Source organism: Castanea sativa, chromosome 6 (genome assembly GCF_040712315.1).
Source record: "Castanea sativa cultivar Marrone di Chiusa Pesio chromosome 6, ASM4071231v1".
Lineage (NCBI taxonomy): Eukaryota > Viridiplantae > Streptophyta > Magnoliopsida > Fagales > Fagaceae > Castanea > Castanea sativa.
Genome location: NC_134018.1, coordinates 49,310,940 through 49,333,124, shown reverse-complemented (window position 1 = coordinate 49,333,124; position 22,185 = coordinate 49,310,940). Strand labels below are relative to the sequence as shown.

At 36.2% G+C, this 22,185-nt stretch overlaps 1 protein-coding gene and 1 long non-coding RNA gene across 2 annotated transcripts; one reads left to right on the top strand and one right to left on the bottom strand.

Moving 5' to 3' along the window:
• Nucleotides 1-11,606: 11,606 nt before the first annotated feature.
• On the top strand, nt 11,607-20,720 carry LOC142639161 (two-component response regulator-like PRR37). The gene is made up of 9 exons (XM_075813281.1): nt 11,607-11,843; nt 13,102-13,612; nt 14,024-14,185; nt 14,300-14,433; nt 14,739-14,903; nt 18,181-18,352; nt 18,450-18,891; nt 18,973-19,774; nt 20,198-20,720. The coding sequence occupies exons 2-9, from the start codon at nt 13,243-13,245 to the stop codon at nt 20,303-20,305; spliced, it is 2,355 nt and encodes a 784-aa protein (XP_075669396.1). The 5' UTR covers nt 11,607-11,843; nt 13,102-13,242; the 3' UTR covers nt 20,306-20,720.
• On the bottom strand, nt 20,374-21,394 carry LOC142639162 (uncharacterized). Its single transcript, XR_012845135.1, has 2 exons — nt 21,342-21,394; nt 20,374-20,843 (listed from the first exon to the last, which is right to left on the bottom strand). It is a non-coding gene; the product is annotated as an uncharacterized LOC142639162 (long non-coding RNA).
• Nucleotides 21,395-22,185: the final 791 nt, after the last annotated feature.

Here is a 22,185-nt window from a genome sequence, read left to right as displayed (position 1 = left end):
AGCAAACAAAATAAAACTCTTTTGTCTGGGAATGGGATGTGGCACAGCCAGCACAGGTAAGTGGTGATGGCTGGGCAGCTGACAGACTAGTGGGTGGTCTAGGAAGGACGCCCATGCTAGGACAAAAGCGATTTAGGGGTAAAATAGTAAAAACCCGCCACAGCAGGAAGTATAAAGAGGGTCTCAGTCGTGCACAGTAAGAGGGAGGACAACAATAACAAAACCACAGAACAGAAGGGAACAAGAGAGAACGAAGAGAAAAGAAAGCAAGAAAGGGAGTGAAAGTTAGAACAGAAAACTTAGAAAGAAAAAAGAAAAGGAATTAGAGAGAAAAACAGAGAGCAAACAAGAATGTGGTAGTGGGCATGCACCAATAGGCTATTCTATTCTCTCCCTCTAAAACCTACTCTCTAGTGAAAATTAAGAAATTTGAGTATAAGCCATTTAGGCTCATTCTCTCAAAGTGGGTAATTTTCATGGCAAGATTTCCCTATGAGATTGCCCACATTGAAGAGTGGTTTTCTTCCTGGATTTAACTCCACAAAGAAGTCAAGCACAACAGACTGATCGTTCTTCCTTTATTTTATTGATCAAGCATTATTGTTGTTTCCTTTTCTTTATTGTTATCACCTTATTTATGTTGCATTTATATTACTGCATTGCTTCTTCCTTTATTAAGATCATGATTTAACATTTTCCATTTTCTGGCTAACAGTAAACATATTCTCCTTATTATTGTCATATAACACCTATTTGTCATAACTCTTTTGTAACAGTTTGCTTTGTTGTGGGTGTGTGTCCAAGGTCTTAGCAAAAAAGGGCTCTAGTTTGTGTACAAGCTGGCTTGGGGTGTGTTGTAGTCAAGCTAGTCCTGACTCTCCTACCCAGAACCATTGGGCCATAACATGGCAGGAGGCAGCCTAGCCTGCAGTTGTGAAAAAGGTCCACCACAATCTCGTCACCTTCCTAAACAATATAATGTTATATTCTTGTATTGAGATTACATTAATATAAAATTACAATAACGTAATATTACAGTGTAATGTAATATTACGGCGAACCAAATGTGAAATGCTCCCTTAAGGCGACCCCTCGCATGTCACACCCCACAAAAGAGAAAATCAACCGGCACAAAAAAGGAAGAAAAAAAAAAAAAAAAAAAAAAAGGGTTCTCCTAGCTCGCAGTAACGTGGATTTCAAAGATGAAAAAGGTAAGGAATCGAACTTTTTGCCCTTGAAGTGTAGGTTCAATGATATGAGTACTACAACGAAAACTCAAACTAATAAGACCATAGAAAAGGTATAAGATGCAAAGGTTTTAATGACAAAAGTAAAAACATAGCATGGACAGAGTCTCCCAACAGGTCGCATTCTACTCCCACTATCGCTTTTTATGGGAATCAACTAATAAGTTGAACATTGATAATTTTGGCCGCAAATGCAACTAGAAATTGCTGTTGGAACTAAAGAAATGCACTGTCATGAATGGAAGTTACTAGAGGAGGTAAACCTTAGAAAGAGAGAATTCATTAATATATAAATCAAAGGAAAAAAAAAAAAAAAAAAGGGGGAATGCCTTACATTTATTGTCATGTGAAAAGTTGGAATGAGATCCTATACAACTTTGCTACGGACAAGGGTCAGCTCAATATAATTTGAGATTTCAAGTCGAAAACTTTAAAGGACTTTTTTGTATATTTAAATATCACTTAAATAATCTTTAGTGTACTAATTATTAATTTAGTTAATGTGTTATATTATAATTTTTTTATTTAAAATTCATTATCTTTACTTTTTAATATGATTAATTCTTTTTTTAAGAATGATTGATTTATTTGAGTAATGCTATACGAAATTTTTTGGAAAAAATGCCCATACACTCCTTGAACTTTGAACTAGTGGCCAAAACACCCCTAAATTTTTTTCTTAGCCAATTTACTCCTTAAACTATACACACCTGCCCAATTAATACTCCAATTAGTTTCAAGTTAAAACACCAAGGGAATAATAGCATGTGAGAAGCATGTGATCTTTAAAAACTAACTAAATCATAGAAAGAAGAGACTGACCGCTGAGGAGAGAGAGAGAGGGAGAGGCAGTAGAAGCATAAGAAAAATATCATTTTCTCCTTTGAGTGGGATTGAATGGAGAAAGATGAGGAAGAGTTTGTCATCATCTTCAGTTTCTATGTGGTCTTCAGCAGTGTCTTCTCGAGAAAATCTCTATAATGGAGTGGGCCCGCACAGAGGAGAGTGAATTGGGTGGCCCATCTGGGTTTTCATTGTTGGTTTACTCTTGGAAGAGATGAAAGCTATAGAGAGGTTTTGGCTGGATTATCTTTCACTTTTGTTTAATTGATTAGTTTGTCTCACTAACTCATTTGTTCATGAACATAGAAGAATAAAACAATTTACAAGATAATATATATGGATTTCATTTATACATTCTTAGCACAACATGCTCGCAGGACTGGGAATTCGCAAATTCGGAAGGGAGTTACTCCTCCTTTTCTCTCTTTGTTAATTCAATCAGATGTATCATAATGTTTAGTCTTGGGTCTTGCCTATGCAGACATGGTTTGTATGTATTTCTTTTTCTGGTTTAATGAAAATCATACCCACTTTCAAAAAAAAGCTAGATCTAACAACTTCTTTTAAAGACAAAAAAGAGTTTATAGAGAGAAAAAAGTTTACAAAGGGAGGCCCAGCTGTGAAACAACACAACTTGCCTAGAAACATCCCCATGCCGGCAATTCGAAAAAAGAAACTCCAAAAAATTCGGCAAGTCTTTCTTTGCTAGCTTTTTTTCTGGGTATGGTAAGGTATTTGTTGTCCGATCTATGTTGGAACTAAGATCCAAAATTTTCCTCTGATGGATCTACTGCCTCTCTCTCTTCTCTGCCGGTCAGTCTCTCCTTTACACCATAAAAATTTTAAATTTCTATCTTGTAAACAGTAATTTAGCTAATTTTTAAACGTCATGTGATTCTCACATGCTGTTGTTTTGTTAGTTTTTTAACGAGAAACTAACTGAGGTAGTAATTTGGCAGATGTGTATAGTTTAGGGAGTAAATTTGTCAATAAAGAAGTTCAGGGAGTGTTTTGGCCACTAGTTCAAAGTTCAGGGGGTGTACAAGCATTTTTCCCAATTTTTTTATTACATAGGCCATACAAACTAACATGTCACTAATCACAAAAAAAAAAAAATGATTCAATCATTCATTTATTATATTATTTAAGTGGCAATAATCATTTTCTTGCCGCATCAGTTTATAAGTTTTTTGTAGTAAAATTTATAGTGGCTTTAGCATTTTCTATTCACTTAATGGTGATTTGGTTGGATTTCTTTTAATCTTTTTTTTTTTTTTGAAAAATGCTAAAACTACTATAAATTTTACTACAAAAACCTTACAAACTAACGTGAAAATTAATGTAATTGATGGCACTTCAATAAGATAATAAATAAGCATTTGTATGACCTAACTAATAAAATTTGATATTTTATCATCAATCAATTTTTATTTATCTATTTTTGATTTCTTAAATTGGAGGAAAAAATATACAACTCACATTAAAAAAATAGAAAAAGAAATCACTTATTGCCTCCAATTTGGGATTTTTCTTAAGTAGGGGCCCTAAGCCTAGGCCAACTAGTCCTACCCTGCTATGGATATAAGTTTTCTACAATTTTTTTCCTTAACTTATTGATGTATCACATAATGAGTATGGATAGTCATTTTTAAATGGATCCACCAACCACCATTATTATCACAATCTATTAATTATCCGTTACAATATAGGTTTTGTATGTCTTTTGATTGGCCAAGAACCTTGTAACTTAACTAATTGACACATCATAGTGTTTTCAACAGAAACATCAAATGTTCAAATCCACTATCCACCATTGTAACTATCGAATTATTTAAAAAAAATGTGTAGAATAATATTCAATCGATTAAAACATGTTGATCGTAAAGTCAGTCAAAACTATGTTGTCCATAGGGGGCTATGGCCCCACAAACTTTTATAAAATCTCTCTAATTGCAAGTAAAAAGTATATTCCAATTCCTATTTATAGAGCTAGCCTCTCCAAGTGCAAAGTTTAGCCCCACTCACCATCACAAGAAATTATTTGATCCACCGGGAGAATTGCTAATGAAATAATGCCACTTATATGCAAATATGTAAGTCAGTTTCTTAATCAACACAAAAATAAAAAATAAAAAAAACTACTAAATGATGTCACATTTGCATAATGTCAGCGTTTTGTTGGTTAGAAATACCAGGAAGACCACTTCAGCAATCCTCCCAGTGGACCTAATAATTTCTCCTCCATCACAACCACAAAATTTAACCCCTTCCCAAATTCCAATTATTTCAACTTTTATCCCATTCCTCTTCCCAACATGTGAAATGAATGCCCATGTATATTTTGTTTACTAACTTTCACCACAAACTTTAGTAGCTTTTATGGCCCGCTTGGTTAGGTGGATTTTAAGAATGATGGAAAAAAGTAGAGAGAAAATGATAGTTTTTTTGTGTTTAGTTAGGAGAGAAGGGAGGGGGGGGGGGGGAACTGGCTCATAAATTTTCTCTCCCAGCCCACCAAAAGTAATCTCCCTAAAATGGGGGAGAAAATGAGAGAAAAAATGTGAGACTACCATTTTGGAAAAATTCATCCCCATATTCTTGCCTTTTTTTCTTTTGGCTTTTGTCTGTTTCATTTTCTCCTTTTCTTCTCTTTCCTTTTTTTTCTTCTTCTTTCTTCTATGCAACTTTATATAGCTTTTGTCTCTCTCACGTTGGACAAAATTGTCCCCTTGGCAACAATCTCTCTTCTTCCTTTTTATTTTTATTTTTTTTTATATATTTGTTTTGGGTTTTTTTTTTTCATCCTTCTATTTTCCCTCATTTGTTTTGGTTTCTTATACTTTTTTTTTTTAAAAATGAAGTGTCATCCATACACAATTGTTTAAAAAAATAATGATATTTTTTTTAATCTAACAGGGGTTGTGGGGTGGTAGGTCCAAGAGTATGTATTGGGCTAGAGGCCCAATCCGAGAATGTTAAATAGTCCGAGGACGGGTGAATGTCTTCCTAAGAATCCGTGTTGGTAGGTAAAGAGGTAAAGCCTGATCGTGATCGTCCAACAAGGTGGTTCGAGGATGAATACTTCCTCGGTTGAGTAAAGCCGAGGTTGGAGGGTACGGTTTGCAACCCGAGAACACCACCCTAGGAGATCCTATAGGTAAGGATATACATCATGAGAGCACAAAACAAGGAAATGTTATGAAATGTCTAAGAGAAAGCTGCTACCACTGCATTGAATGCTCTACAGCTAACTCTTTGGTCGCATTAATGAAGAAGTGATGCCTAAGTAGCATGATTCAGCCTTACAGCTGTTTCCAAAGACTTTAGGAAAGTGTTGATGGGACAAGTATCCAGACAAACAAGCTAATACATACGTGGAGGTTAGAGAGAGGAGGAGGAATAGTATAAAAGGCAAAGGAAGCCCCCAGAACGGGGGAATCAGAGAGGAAGTAGAAAAAACACTGTAGACCAAAGAACAATATTTGTAATCTATCTTTAAGTGAGATATACAAAAGAACTAGCCTCCTCGGATTGAGTCCGAGGACGATTTTCCTCATATAAAACTGTTTCATCTTTACTTTTTGGTCATTTTGGTCCATTGCAATTGATAGACAGACTTATTGGAACCTAGATTTCAAACCTATCCTCTACAAATTCATTGTATTGGACTCTTTGGGCCTATTCCCTTCCTGTTTTGGGTTTAGGTGCAAATTATGTCCTTGCAGGGGTTTTTGAGTAAATTTATATTGTAAAGGTGGGTTTTGTATCTTGGGCCCAAGAATAAATGGATTAAGGCCCAAAGAGCCCATTAATGAATTTGTAGAGAGTGAGCTTAAAAGTTAGGCTTCAATGGATCCAAGAATACATGCTGCGAATAAAAGATAGCAGGAAAGTAAGGAGAACAAGCTCTTAAGTGAAAGAAACCCTCCTCGGCAACGTCCGAGGAGAATGATCTTGGCCTATATTTCTCTTAGTTTCAGACCTTATTACAGTTCTTACTACTATAGTGTTTTCTTCTCTGATTTCCCCCTAGCTCCCGGAAGGTCCCTTACATTATATAGCTCCCCCTAGATGATCTTGGCCCTCCATTTGTTGATCATCCTAACCACCATTCGAGTGTTTGTCCTATCAGACACCTTCTCCAAACCCCTTGTGAGATGATGTAGCTAAGGCAGCACTGTTTAGGGGTCTTCTCCACATAAATGCAGTCAGGTTGTTTGGTGGGATGCATTAAATGTGGTGGTAGCCACCATCCCTTTAGTCATGTCAGTGTTAACCTCTTCCCTGAAGCTCTTTCTCTACAGTATGACCTCCTCTGATGACGCGCTATTAACGTGACCTTACTATCCGAGGATGTGGCCTCCTCGGAGTGATAATGGCCCTTCTCAGCTATGGGTATGACACATGTCGCAATTACCTTATTGGAATTCCGATACCCTACATACACAAACTCTATTTTCTATCCTCCAATTTTTCTTCTCAACCAAACCAAAAAAACAAAAAAAATTCATCCCTCCACTTTTCCACCCCTCCGACTTAACACAAATGAGGGAAAACTAAATTTTTTTTATCCTTCACTTTTCCATCCTCCAACCATTTACTTACTTTGAGCTTCCCTTCATTCATCTGTCCCCATTGCCTCAAACTTTTTAAATTTCTAGGTTCCAACTCCCCTTCATTTAACTTTTCTATTTTAATTCAATTTCTATTTATTTATCTTATAATTTATTATTTTCTTCTTAAATTCAATATATATTTAGCTGAGATACGAAAATGGTTTTGAATTTACTTTTGACCATAGCAGTCTAGTTTATTTTAATTTAAATTCTATTTATTTTATATAAGCAGTGATTTTGTTATATTTAATTTTTATCAATAGTATGTCTTCTTGTACAAGTAGTCTAATTTTGTTATATGCTTATATTTAATTTTTATGAATAATATGGGCTTATGATTGTTCAAAAGAATATGAGAAACTCAAGGAAAAAATGACCTTAAGATACTCAATTGGTCATTTAGCTTTGTTAGTATTTTGAGTGCTAATAAATAATAAGTAGTACACTAATTTAAAATCCCTAACAATAATCTTGTGCTATTGTATATATGATTTATGGTTTACTTTGGATTTAAGATTCTTTTTTGAAATAATGCACAAAGAGATATATGGATGTAAGTACGTAGTACTATGAGTTTTTCTTCAATTGCAAATCAATATGATAGTTTTACATTGGCCCCACAAACAAAAATTCATGATTCTACCATTTCCAATCCATGCTCATTACTGTCTGCTTAAATCGTCCCTATTATACTTTAAACTCGTCACAAAGTTTCCATGAAATTAACCTTAGAAAGACAATGAATCCTACCACTCAAGTCCCACACGGAAATGGCTTGAAAATTTTATAAAAAATAATGAAAAAAGAAAAGAAAAGAAAGCTTAACATGGTCATTTTCGAAAGAGAAAATTTGTAAACACAACTTTTGTTTTAATCCTGATGTGATTGATTATGAATGATGGGGAAAAAAAAAAGCAATAAGTTAACGTGAAAGTAATAGGTATACTATTCACAAATTACCACGCTAGAGTTGTAGCACAAAAATTGAGGTCTTAAAAGAACTATTTTCAAAAGTCTCTTGCTAGATAAGTCCACACCAACATCGATGGTGGCCCAAAATTTACCTAGGGTGGTTGTGAGCAACATGTCCATGTACTTTACATGGCACAAAAGTAGGTTTGTTCAAGCTTCAAATTGGCATTGTTGGAAGTTGAACTCTTCAAAATACTCCACAAACTGCTTTGTGAATATAAGATGGATCCCACCATACTTGATCATTTACTCTGATCTCATTTCAAGAGCTCCAGAGTTTTCCATGCAAGTATATATATATAATAGACCAACTTCTTCTGGATTGAATGACAAAACACCAAACTAGTTTGGAGAGAAATTTTGTTCTTACTTGAATAAAATTTTGACAAGTTTCATTTACATGTTTTGGTTTGGACAAATTACATGAACCTCATTTAAGATTTTATGAAATGACTCTCTCCTTTAAACATTTCAAAAAAATGACTGTCCCTCCCCCCTTTAAGTTGTATAAAAACAACAAATAAGTCTTTATCCTTTCACACTATGACTTAAGTATAAATGACTCATTCTTGGGGTTTGTAAACATAAATGAGTCAAAATCTTTGATTTTTTAAAATGAAATATTTCCATTAGAAAAAAGAAACGCAATAATTATAGTTTTTTTTTTTTTGAGAATCCAAATGGAAATTTTATTCAAAGAAACTAAAACATTCTACAAAAACATTTGGATCTATATCTTCATGTACGTCTTTGAGCCAAACCTGCAGCTCTTCACAAATCTTTTGTGTGTACAAACAAAACCTCCAACTCTTCACAAATCTTTTGTGTGTATGTGTTTGTACATGGTACTAACATTTTTGCTTGCCTTTCTAACTAGAGCATATACTGCAGTATATTCTTCGATGTCAAACATGCTTTGGATTCAAAATAAAGATATTTTATTTACAAAGCTGTTAATATACCTCAAGGAGAAAATAATATAAAAATTTTACCAAAAAGAAAATAGTAGTTGTTGATGCTTATTTAAGGAAGCCCAGTAGGAAGAAGAAGCCCAACAACGTGGGCAGAAGAGAGTTAGTAATTGGATAGAAAAGTCATTAAGCCCAAGCGGCAGGAATAATGGATCATAGGTCCATAAAACAAACAAATGGACTTTGAGAAAACAAACAGGCCTAAAAAGGCCCGAAAAGAGAGAAGTAGCAAACCCATGAGCAGTATGTGATGTAAAAAAGTGAGAATGGGCCACAGCAGCCACAACGAGCCCGAAATAATGCAAGTAAAGAAAGTAAGGGGTAATGGAGAGTCCATAAGCCCCAAGGATGAAAGATAGAGTAATTGGGCCAAGGAAGCTCAAGAAGTTAGTAAAAGCCCATGGAAAATGCAGAATTAGAAAAGGCCAAGGATGCCCAAGGAAAGTAAATGGGTCAAAGATGCCCAAAAGGAAATAAATGAGACACAGGAGCCCGCAAGTAATGTAGTAAAAAGCCTAATGATCATACTGGGTCATCAAAAAAGAAATAAGTAACATGCCTAAAGAGGCCTAGCAAGTTTGGGTCAAATAACATCATAACAGGAATAGCAAAATGATGCGGCAGGAAATGATAACAAGATCGCAGGAAGAAGCAAAAGAATGGCTTGTGGGAAGGAAAGCCCACAATTAAGCAACGCCCAATCCCCTAAAGGAAGCAAGCCAATAAGGAACGAGAAAACAGGAAAACGACTCACGCCGTAAGAAGTCAAGGATGAGCAGAAGTCAAGGAACGCAGCTTATGCCGTAAGACGCCGTAAGAAGTCAAGAAGTCAGACCGCATCGAACGGATAAGCAACAGGCAAGTTTTGGACGAACATAAAAATGAAGCACGCGCAAGGCCCAAACACCACCAACCTGTACCTAGCCAATACAGGAAGTTGTGGGTCATGGGTCAGAGGTAAGAGGGCATGGTCTGGCGGTGGGGAGAAGGGAAAACCTATTTTATGGTTCCTGGTTAGGCTCTTTTAGGGGAGGTGTCCTGCTGGGATGACATACCGCCCAAAAGAAGTAAGGATGAGTTGGAACCACTATATGTATGCCATAATGGATGAAGAGAGAGAGCACCCATGCCGTGGTAGGTAAGAATGCCACGGCAGGCAAGCAAACAAACAAAATAGTCATCTTCGTCTGGTGATGTGGAGTGGCGCGGCCAACACAGGTAAGTGGTGCTGGTTGGGCAACTGACTAATCAGTAATGGTCAGCAAGGACACCCACACCAGACAAAGGTGGTCAAAGGCTAAAATAGTAAAAGCCAACCGCGGCAGACATTATATAAAGGGGGGAAGGAGCACGAACAGAGCAATGGTAACCTCTAGGAAAGAATCACAACAAAGAAGCAAGCATTGAAAAAGAAAACGGAAAGAAAAGAAAAGGATAGTTAGAAAGAATAAAAAGGAGAGAACATAGAATGGCAGACATGCACCAAATAGGCTAATCCTTCTCTCCCTCTAAGCCCCTGCTCTCTACTAAAAAATAAGAAACTCTTCTGGGCACAAACCGTTTAGCCCCATTCCCTCAAAGCAATTAATTTCTTTTTTGAGGGAGATTATTTGCATTGAGGAAATGGTTCCCTTCTTGGTTCCAGCCCTATAAGATAGTTTGGCACGGCAGACTAATGTTCTACTCTTTAATTCAATAAAACTTATTACTATCATTTCCCCATTTAGTTCTGTTGTTTTATGTATGAGGAGTCTTTTGTTACTCTCTTTTATTTATTCTATCTAAATAGTGCGCATTTTCTTTGTTATCTTTATTATATCTGTCTGCCGTAATTTCTCATAGCAGCTCTGCCTGCCATAGGCATGTGATCAAAAATCTTGACAAACGGGGTATAGTTTGTGCACAAGCAAGACCAAGGTGGGTTGCAATTGGACCGGTCTCAACTCCCTAATCCAGAACATTTTGAGCCTAGTACAGCAGGGGCAGCCCAGCCCAACATTACAAAAAAAGGCCCACCACAGTAGTTTAAAATAAATAATGCATTGTCAGTTTGGATAGTCAACATAATAAAATTGACACACTACCCTTAATTAGCACTATCTAAGTCTCTTTTATCATTTTTATTTGTTAATTATTTATCTTCTTTTTTATTATAAATATGTGGCAATTTATCATTTTTTAAAAAGAAAAATAACTTAAATTACTCGAGAGATGATTTAATAATTTTAATGGTAGGAAATATTTGTGATGAGAAATTATTAGGTCCACCAAGAATACTGCTGACGTGATCCTCCCTAACTTCCCAACTAATAAAATACCGTTATTTATGCAAATGTGACATCATCTAGTAATTTTTTTATTTTTTATTTACATAGATGACATCGTCTCATTCGTTGGGAAGACCACATCAGCAGTCCTCCTGGTAGATCTAATAATTATTCTTATCACCCATCACACTTGTAAATTTGGAAGTTATGAATTCAAGTAGTAGCATGTTCCATTATTATTCAGGTCTCATACCATACAAGAGTTGGGTTTAAATAAGCAGAGACAATGATCACAAACGCGACCCCTTTCTTTCATTCATAATATATTTTTTTTTTTTAAACATAACTTTAGCACAAATAAATATTGTCCCGTTGGAATATCAATTTAAATAAATATTGACGTGGAAACCAAAAACGACACAGCCGACTCGTCGTCTACACCAACAAAGGGAAAGCATCTTTAACTCTTCGCACAACGCTCCACGTTTCCAAACCCGATCAAATCCAACGGGGATATCACGAAACTTATATTTATCCTCTCACTCACAGTTCAGCTTTAGATCTCCGACCAGCTCATCCGACGTGTCATCCTACGTGTCATGGCCCAAACCTCCACTTCTTCCACGTCAGTATTCAACCCCTCTCTCTCTCTCTCTCTCTCTTATAATATCTTTTTCGCATCTCTCAGCTTTTATAAGCTTCGCCGTTTCTCAACCAATCACTCCAGTCAAGCCGATTCTTCATCAAAAATATTTGTTCAAACTTTTTATAAATTTTTTCTTTCTCTATTACCCTAAAAGTTGTTTAAAGCTTCGAAGCTTTGGTTTTTTGTTTTTTTTTTCCTATGTGAATCTCGGTGCTTGCTTGAAATTTCGAATTCTTTGACCGTTGTTGTCGTTTAACCGATCTCTAATCAGAGTTACAGAGGTATATAATTTCGTTTAAAGCATGTGAATTTTGTTTCTATTTCTCAGTTTGAATTTCGGCCGTTGCTGATTGGATCCAGCTCCAACTATATCACACTGTTTTTCTTTTAAATTTTTTGGAAATGAAAAAAATATATATCTTTTTTATAAGTTCTTATATTTTTTGAAAATTATATGATTTTTTTTAAAAAAAAAAATTGAGAACTTGGTTGCCAAAAAAAGAAATGAAGTTCTATAAATTAAAAAGATAAAATTAACTAATTAAAATGATTTATATAAGTTTAAACCAAAGTATAAAGTTCAATTGCTGTTTTTCCTTGGTGAAATCTGAACTATATTTTTTGAAATTTGATATCTGTGCTTAATTAGCATCTGTTTGGTGAATGGGAAAAATAAAGAAGGAAAAAAAATTCTGGGACTCTTTAGGTTTGGTTCAGTTGAGTAACATACTTTTTACTTAGGTCTTAACATGAGCAGTTGACTTTTCCAACAACTTTTTTTTTTTTTTTTTTCTGAAACCAAGTTCATTATTTATCTGAATTATTGAAAACTATAACGGAAAAGTTTGGAATGTTGATCATTTTATGATGCTATGAGGGGTCCTATAGGTGCAAAAAAAATTTAGTTGAAGATAATTTTGATAAACGCAATGTTTTGATTATTGATCAGTGTTGTATGTGCAAAAAAAGTGGGAATTCAGTTGAGTGTCTCCTGGCAAGAGATATTTGGTCATTTATGTTTTCATTATTTGTTAGTGTATCTTAGTTTATGCCGAAAACTATGACTCATATGCATGATTTTTGGTGAGGAAGATATTTATCAACACCAGAGTTAAAAAATATGGAAGGGTGTTCCTTTGTGTGTATTGTGGACAATTTGGCGAGAGAGGAATGGTCAGATTTTTTAAAGATTTTGAGCATCTTCAACGTGTTAACATGAAAATATATATACTGAAAACCATAATGTTTTGAATCGTATGTACGTAATCTGCCTTTCCTGGGTCCCAAATGATAAAAAATGTTGATAATTCCAATTCTTTTACACAATGTTTTTGAATCAGGATCCATGTTTGAGAAATTATTCAAACTAGAGGACAAATTTTAGGTTTAGAGCATGTGGTTAATCTGTTTTCTATTCTTTTTACTGTTACAAAAACCAAGGAGGGTTTGAAGGTTTCATGTTATTGTCAGACTAATATTAGAGAACTCGAATTTGTGCAGCTTTGTATTAAAACAGTGGTTTTTATTGGACTTATGCAGGATTTATTGAAGTGGGTTTGTTTGTAGAGGCTTGTATCTTGAAGACATCGGGATGTGCAAGCTCTCTTCAGGATTGGATGAGGGTTTTGCACTAACTCAATCTATTACATTTCTCATTATTAGCCTTTTTGAATCTGGTTGATGAGAATAGTTCAGATGAATAATAATGGTCCTAGGACCGAAGGGTTGATGAAAATAAAACACCATCTGCAAGATGAGCACAAGGAAATAAAGAATGGGAGGATTTTAGGTGAGGACCAAGGTCTATCAGAAGAGAATGAGTCACGGATTAATGAGGATGCAGAGGATGTTGATGATGGGCAGATGGAAGCAGCCCAAGACAAGGTGCAAACCCAGGTTGTCATGCAGGGCTCACAGCAACAGCACCAAAGGCCTCTGGTTCGCTGGGAGAGGTTTCTGCCTCTTAGGTCTCTTAAGGTTCTACTGGTGGAAAATGATGATTCAACTCGGCATGTTGTCAGCGCATTGCTTCGAAATTGTGGCTATGAAGGTAGGTTCTATATCTGTTCCCTTTATAAAATAAATAAAAAAGTTATGTTGAAGTTGAAACTTCAATATAGTTTCACACTTACCAAAGAAAACCTCATGTTGTTCTCATGGTTAAGATGCTTTCTTGACCTATTGAAGTGGTTTATTATGTGTTTTTTATTCTTTTTTTTTTTTTTTTAATGCTAGTTCTTGAACTTGGCATTCTTAAGATTATTTGTTCTCTTTCCCTCCTTTGGGGACTGAAATGCTTTTGGTAAGATGTTATCCATTTTAAATGCAATATGCTTGGTGCATTGGTATCTGAAATTCTGAATATTGTCATTTATCTTGTGTATTGTGCATCCTATGCAACATGGTGTCCTTTTGGCCGTCACTTCTTAAACAAACCTAACAGTTAACCCAATCTTGGCAGTTACAGCAGCAGAAAATGGTCTACAAGCTTGGAAGATCTTAGAAGATTATACCACTCATGTTGATCTAGTTTTGACTGAGGTAGTCATGCCTTGTTTATCAGGCATTGGCCTTTTAAGCAAGATAATGAGCCACAAAACTTGCAAGAATATTCCTGTGATTAGTGAGTGAATTTCTATTATCATTTCTTTTATGTAAAAGTAACATGATATTACCCCTCTTATCTTTAACCAATTGATACTTTTAACTGCTACACCTGGGTGAGTTTTATTTGCAGTGATGTCATCTTACGATTCCATGAATATAGTCTTTAAATGTCTGTCAAAGGGTGCGGTTGACTTTTTAGCAAAGCCGATTCGAAAGAATGAGCTAAAAAATCTTTGGCAGCATGTTTGGAGGAAATGTCACAGCGTAAGTTGCCATAGTTTTTTCCATTTTATCTATGAAACTATATGATGGACCAATTGTTCACTTATACTTCAGGTTGGTTCATAACTATGCATTACATTTTCCCTGAGCACCTATTTGAACCATACCAACTAAAAAGAAGGCGTTGATTTTTCTTGTAGTCATGCCATTTGACCAAGTTTGACTTTTGGAGATATTTTTATCTACCTTTTCTGTTTTCACCATTTATACACCACTTAATTGATAATCACAAAAAAGTGCAGAATTTTCCTCTTCTGTTTTGTATTTATTATTCCTCCTTTCATCAGTGTAGTGGCAGTGGTAGTGGAAGTGAAAGTGCTGTACATATACGAACTTCCACAAAGTTGAAAAGTGGTGATGAGTACAACAACACTGGCAGTAATGATGAAGATGATAATAGAAGCATTGGTTTGAATCTTAGGGATGGGAGTGATGATGGAAGTGGTACTCAGGTATTACTAACAATTTTTAAGTAGGGAGTAGTAACTCTTTGTTGTTTCAATTTTTGCCTCTTCTATACATTGATAGTAGGTGTTACTGACTCTTCTTTCTTATATTACATGCACAACCTATCTGTATACCTTCTTATTTATTAGAAAAATTTTAAATTTCATCAAGATGCTAATTTACTTGCATTTATAATTACCTATGGAAGATTTTTTTCTCTTTATAGTTTGTCTTACCATATCTGATGGTAAAGTTCTAGCTTCAAGGACGTTTCTTTGAAGTTGCATTTAAGTTGGTTATAGTAACAACAGCTTGTCTCTTTAATGTTGGCATGAATAATTTAAAGTCATCAGAGAAGTACATAAGCTTGAAATCCAACTGAACTGATAACTATAGACAATAGATTTTATTAAAAGCACCAAGAAACAAACTTATTCTCTTTATAGTTTGTCTAACCATATCTGATAGTAAAGTTCTAGCCTCAAGGATGTTTCTTTGAAGTTGCATTTAAGTTGGTTATAGTAACAGCAACTTGTCTCTTTAATGTTGGCACGAAATAATTTAAAAATCATCAGAGAAGTACATAAGCTTGAAATCCAACGAACTGATAACTATAGACAATAGATTTTATTAAAAGCACCAAGAAAACAAACTTATTCCTCCCATACAAGTTTATATGAAGTATTATGCCTCGTATCTACGTAATAATTGCATGCACATAGAAGAAATGCATAGTGTAGATAATACCAAAAAGAAGAGAGAGAGAAGGGGGAAGGGGGAGAGGAGGGGGGGGGGGTGGGGGGTGTGCTTACGCTAGCATCAGTAATTAGCATTAAGTGGGTACATGATAGTGTGTTAGCAGAATACCTTGCGCTGATTGGAGAGTAACATTGTTTGAGAGGGAAACAAGGGAGGGCAATGATGGTGGTTTGTGGCAGGCCTCCACATTAGTAAGCTTCTTTTAGTGCACATGGTGAAGCAATCAAGGGACGCGGATAGAAGTCCCACATACATAATGAAGATGCATGTCTAGCTTGGTGAGCCCTTTCTCCAGTTATTAGGCTAAGACCCTGACTCCATCTCAAAGAAACCTTATTTGGTTGTTCCACATAGTAATCTTAGTACTACTATTGGGGAGCTCAAGACCATTGTCTTTCCTGGTGCCATGGAGAATGGGGAAGTTGTCAAGCTACCAACATCACAGAAATGCTTTCTTCATTAAGTTGTTGCTATTTCCATTACTATTAAAAAAATACCAAATATAACATCCAACAAGGATCAAGTCATTGGCTAACAGTTCAATTGTTGGGTCAATGGTTGTCTGGCTGGTTTTCAATAACAAATAATCTCCAATTCATGTGTTTGTCAATTGGACCCCAGGTCTGGTCGTCTGCTTCTTTTTTTTAATAATTATGATTTCTAGGCATTGTGGCAGTCTGTGTAGCAAAACATGGTTTTTCAACACTTGGCAGTTGGCACGTGATAGATCAATGGTTGCCATAATGACATTTTTCAAAAACAACACTAGTATTTTGTCATCCAATGATAGCCAATACCAAACTAATGATTTAGCAGCCATGCATTAGTCTGTATTATGACACCTCATTTGAAGCACCATAATACCTGATCATTATGATACTTGCAAACAGAGAGACTCCTTTGCTTTTACCACCTATCTTGATGCGCCTGATTTTTGTAGTTTGCTTTCCAAATATGGTCTCCCTTAGAAACCTTTATTATCTTGACCATGGTGCAACTTCTGGCCTACTCAAATTTACCTTTGCTTTCTGTTTATAAGGAATTCATTATCAGTCATTTAAGGGAGCAATAAAAAAATTAGTCATGGACTTAGGTTGGACCCAAAAATATCCTAGTTTCAACCTCTTCTACTCAAATACTAAGGGATGCAAAAGAATGCATCTTCCAATATTCCTTATGTATGCTTTCCTTATACCAGTTAGTTACGCTTGACAAGTAACCAAGGAGGGAGCACTATATTAAGTTTTTATCATATTTGGCACATCTCTTCCATAAAATAATCCATACCCTATACATTTTTGCCACTTTCTAGTATTATATTCATGGGTTCGAGCACAATACTGTTATTATCTTGCTAATAAGCACAATACTATTATTTACTCCTTCACTGTAAATAATAATAATAATTCTTTGATAAGTATTAATTTCAATTTAAAAAAAAGGCACAATAAGGGGCGCAACTTGACTACAATGGATGTGGACAGTATACTAGAGAAACACCTAAAAACAAAAGTAACATCTAAAATAAAAAGACCAAAGAAGTCCAGCAAATTTAAAAACGAGATATAATGATTTTATCGAATATACATGTAAAATATTGGAATCCAAAAAATTCTTTCTATATGAGCACAAAATATCACCATTGGTCTGACTAGGAGGACAAGCAGATGTCCAACTAGAAAATGGATTGTGTACGGCGTACGGCAAGAAGCCACTTTTATTAGGCCCAAGTTAAGGAAGGCCCATGGACAATATTGCACTTGGGCTTATCGGCCCATGGTTGGCCCAAGGTCACCAGTCCACTGATCGTTGTCTCGGTATCCAAATACACCTCGGTGACTAAATGATCGGCACGTACACCAATGATGTTCGGTAAATCTCGGCAAACTAGTAATGCCCTGGGAAATTGCGCAGTCGACCAGATTTTGGTAGCTAGCACCAATTCCAATGTGATAACTCTCATTCCCAACGAAATTTATTCCTTGTCAGGAATAATTAGTTTGGGCCCCACCCGCACGAGTGGGGTCCAAACCTAATCATGGTTTCACCGCTAGCCTTAAGCTATAAATAGTGGAAGGGACGATAGAAAAGGGGTTGGAAAATTGTATGTGAGATTGAGAGTGTAACCAAGCACACCCCAGAAAGTGATCTTGTGTGCATTTTGTTCCTAAGCTTGCCCAAGGACTGCCCTTAGTAAGATACCCAATACCAACTGTACAAATAAATTGTGAGCCCAAACCTTAGATCCAGTAGAGTTAGGGGCCTTGGGTACGCACAGATTGAAATGGTAAACGAGACATAATGATTTGATTTGAGGTCAAGGAATCTCATAACTGAGCAGAATTGCCAAAAAAGGAGATTTGTTTAGCCAGGCATGATTAGTTGGGGTGAGGTATTATTGAGTGTGAGCATATGATATATTCTTGTTTGTGTATGTAAACATAAAATACTTAATAGCTGTGATAGAAGGCCTTATAATCCCAAAACAAAGTGAAATTTGAAATTTCTATATGCACCTTGCAGAGCTCTTGGACAAAAAGGGCAGTAGAAGTTGACAGCCCCCAACCAATTTCACCATGGGAACAGTTAGCCGATGCTCCTGATAGCACTTGTGCCCGGGTTTTTCATTCAAGGCCAGAGGCATTTGGCAACAACTGGGTGCCTGTGGAGCATGAAGAGCATGATGATGAGTTTGGTATGCATGGCTCTGCTTTTAACAATAATATATTGACATCTAACTCTGCTATATCTTTACTTATTTTCCTACTTTGTACTGCTTCATTTCAATTTAGACAATGTTGTCATGGGCAAAGACTTGAAGATCGGAGAACCAAGAATTCCAAATTTGCAGCTGGAAGACCCAAGTGCCAAGGGGTTGGCTAACTTAGCTGGCACTAGTGAAGACAAAATTTCTGAAATAGATTCAAGGAAAGATGATGAGAATCTGCTGAAAAGACAAGTGGAGCTCCACAGTGAGAAACTAAATGGCGAATTGGAGGACAAAGCCTCTGATCTAATGGGTCTGACCACTAAAAGGACTGATCCTGAGATGGAAAGTGTGGTCTTTAATGTCCCAAATGGTACCTCCAAGGTATCCAACATGAAAGATAAGGCCATCTTTGACATTAAGGAAACACCGCTCAGTTTAAAGAGGCTGAAAGATGTTGGAGATACTGGCAACAGTGCTCCTGACCGAAATGTTTTGAAACATTCAGACCTTTCAGCCTTCTCAAGGTATATAGACTTAAGATTACATCCATCTTCTGACCTGACATCCTCCAAATTTGACAGGCATAACAATTTTCTTACTTGCAGGTACACCTCTGCAACTACTAATCAGGCTCCAACGGGGAATGTTGGTAGCTGTCCTCTTGGTAAGAGCTCAGAGGCAGCTAAAACTGAATCAAAGCAAAATTTTCAATCTAGCTCAAATAATACACAACCCAATCAATGTTCCAATGGCAGTAGTAACAACATTGACATGGGCTCCACTACTAATAATGTTTCCACCAAACAAGTGCCATTCGATGACAAGTCACTACCCAAATCTGCGGTCAAATGTCTCCATCCCTCCTCTGCCTTCCAACCAGTGCAAAATAGCCATATTCCTCACCCTCAGTCAAGAATACAAGATAAGAAAGATGCTGCAATGACTAATATGATTTTGGCACAAACAAGGGGTCTCAACCAGCAGGTCCAAGTGCAGCACCACCATCATCATTACCACCATCACCACCACCATGTGCACAGCATGGCCCAAGAGGAGCTGGATAACCACGATGATCTGTCTTTGAAAAACCATGCAGATGCAGCTCCTCAATGTGGATCATCAAATTTGTTAAGTGCGTCCCTTGAAGGAAATGCTGGCAGTCACAGTTTGAATGGAAGTGCCTCAGGAAGCAACCACGGAAGCAATGGGCAGAATGGAAGCACTGCCACTTTAAATGCTTCAGGAACAAATATGGAAAGTGATAATGGGATCGCTGGAAAAGGGGAAGCAAGTGGTATAATCGGATTTACAAGCAGAAGTGGAATTGATCCAGACCGTGTTGCACTAAGAGAGGCTGCTTTAAACAAATTCCGCCAGAAGAGGAAAGAGAGATGCTTTGAGAAAAAGGTAACTGAAAGTGTGTTAAACATTTGAGTAACATGGCCACTAGAGATTCATTAAATCGTCCCTTTATATATAAATATACTTTTAATGGAAAGTTTCCCATCATGAAGTATGTCTTCAAATCTTCGATAGTTTTCAATCTTGATGTTAGACAACCTGAAATCATTAAATCACCGTTTCTATTCAAGACAAATGCTAAATCAATTTGAGCTGTATTTCACCTTTTCAACATACTTTTTGGCATTCATTTAGTATGATCAGTCTACATTTCTTTTCTTGGGTAATTGGTATGACCATAGTAAGATAAGTTGTTTCAATACTGAAAAGATTTGATTACTTGTTCCTGCATTCCCATTATGTAATCTTTACTCCTTTGATTTTGGAAGAGAAATGAAAGAACTATCTTCTTTATGTCTTCTTCTTTAGGTCCGATACCAGAGCAGGAAGAAACTGGCAGAACAGAGACCACGGGTTCGGGGGCAATTTGTTCGACAGGTGGTGCACGAAAACCAAAGCAAGCATACACATTGCTAACCCGATTTGTCCCTGATAGTACGTATAGAATCTTGTACATGTAATAGGCACTAGCTGTGTTCAGGAGAGGAAGCATACAGATTTCATCTTGCTGGATGTGGGTATGAGGTGGAAATTTACCAATGTGGTGATCAAAGACCAAATGGATTGTGTGTGAGGGACTCGACAGAAACACCTTAGACCTTAGACTCTGTTTTATTGTTATGCACTAGTACTAGTATTAGTACTACGATTACCACTACTCAAAAGGTGGTAACCCTTGAAAGGGTAGACCTCCTCTAAAAAAACTCTTCCAACTCGGTTTGCTGTTGTATTTTAAGACTTTTTTACATGAGTGGATGCTTGAAGAACTCTTATTTTTATGTAAACCTTTTTCGCTCTTATTTTGAAGCATTTCTGTTCTGATGTTCTTGGATTAAGTGGCGTTACATGGATGTGCAGCCAACCAAATGAAATTATCATTTGGGCAGCAGTGAAAAAGACCACGGGTCACCAGAAGCTTTGGTCATTCCTCATCACACAAGCAGGCTAGCTGTGCCTGTGAGTTTGAGATAAGCACAAATCAAATGTTTTGAGTTCCCAAAGAGACATTAACCAACAGTTTTATGCAATCATATTCACAAACTCTAATGATATCTGAACTGATAATTTCACAAACGGGCAGCACTTTCAACTAATTATGCCATGGAAGGAGCTTCCACTTGCAGGCAGACCTGCATGTGTGGCATGAGGATGAAATTTAATTTTTCTGTATCATGGCCACCAAAGCCCTTGGCTCGAGTGGTTCATCCGGCTCTACCCCCATGGGAAGGCTCGGAGAAATCTGAGTTCTGTTGTCTCCTTAAAACTTTTGTATAGAAAAAAGAAATTCAGATTCTGGATCATGATTCATGATTGAGCATGCTCATGAAGACAATTACTCAATTAGACTAGGAAAAAAAAACAAGCACATAATATTCACAGGGGATTGTAGCTCAATTATATTCAATATTCATAGATTAATCAGATTACCAGAGAGAGATAATGAGAAGCTAACCTCTGTGAGGCTCCAGCATCTGGGCTTCAGGCAGCTCCAGGATAAAGCACAATACAGGAAAACAAGGGGGAATTTTTTTTTTTTTTTTAAATGGTCCTTTTTTTAAGAAACAAATACTAGCAATGACACACACAAAAGGCAAGGGAATGTGACTATTGTATTGATTGCACAGCAGGTACTATTTTAATGGGAATAAAAAATTAACATACTATAGTATAGGTCTGGTGAACGCGTACCCTTAAGATATATATTAAGCCATTTATTTATGGTAAAAATTTTTCAAAAATTGAAAAAAGTGTTAATATTTTTGAAAATTTTTGAAAATTTTTTTTTTAAAAATAAATAATTATTGTGTACTTTAAGACATACATTAGCAAAATTCTTATAATATATATGGGTAAGGAAAAACGAAAAGAGCTGCACTTGATGACATGGCATGAAGCAATTGGCTTGGAAACCATGAAAAATTGGATGGCTTTTTATACCAGTTATGACTTATTATTCGTGGCTCATAAACAAAGGAAACTGAGTGTACAGTATCCAATATTAGCTAAGGTCTGGTCCCACTCTATCCATTATCCGAACCAACAAAACAGTCCACGTGGCAGAGGTCAACACGAACACAAAACGTTCGCTATTACAAGGTAGTCAGTGTTTCACGTGTCATTATCAACTTGAAAAGTGCTCATCTTTTTCTTCTCATAATCATCAAGTGATGCATATTATAAATCTTTTTTTTTTATTACTTCCGGATAATTTGCCAAAATCTTTAGGCAAGAGACTTTATTCAACTTGGTTAGGCATTGAAAACTCAATGAATCTATAAATTAATTCCCATAGTGCA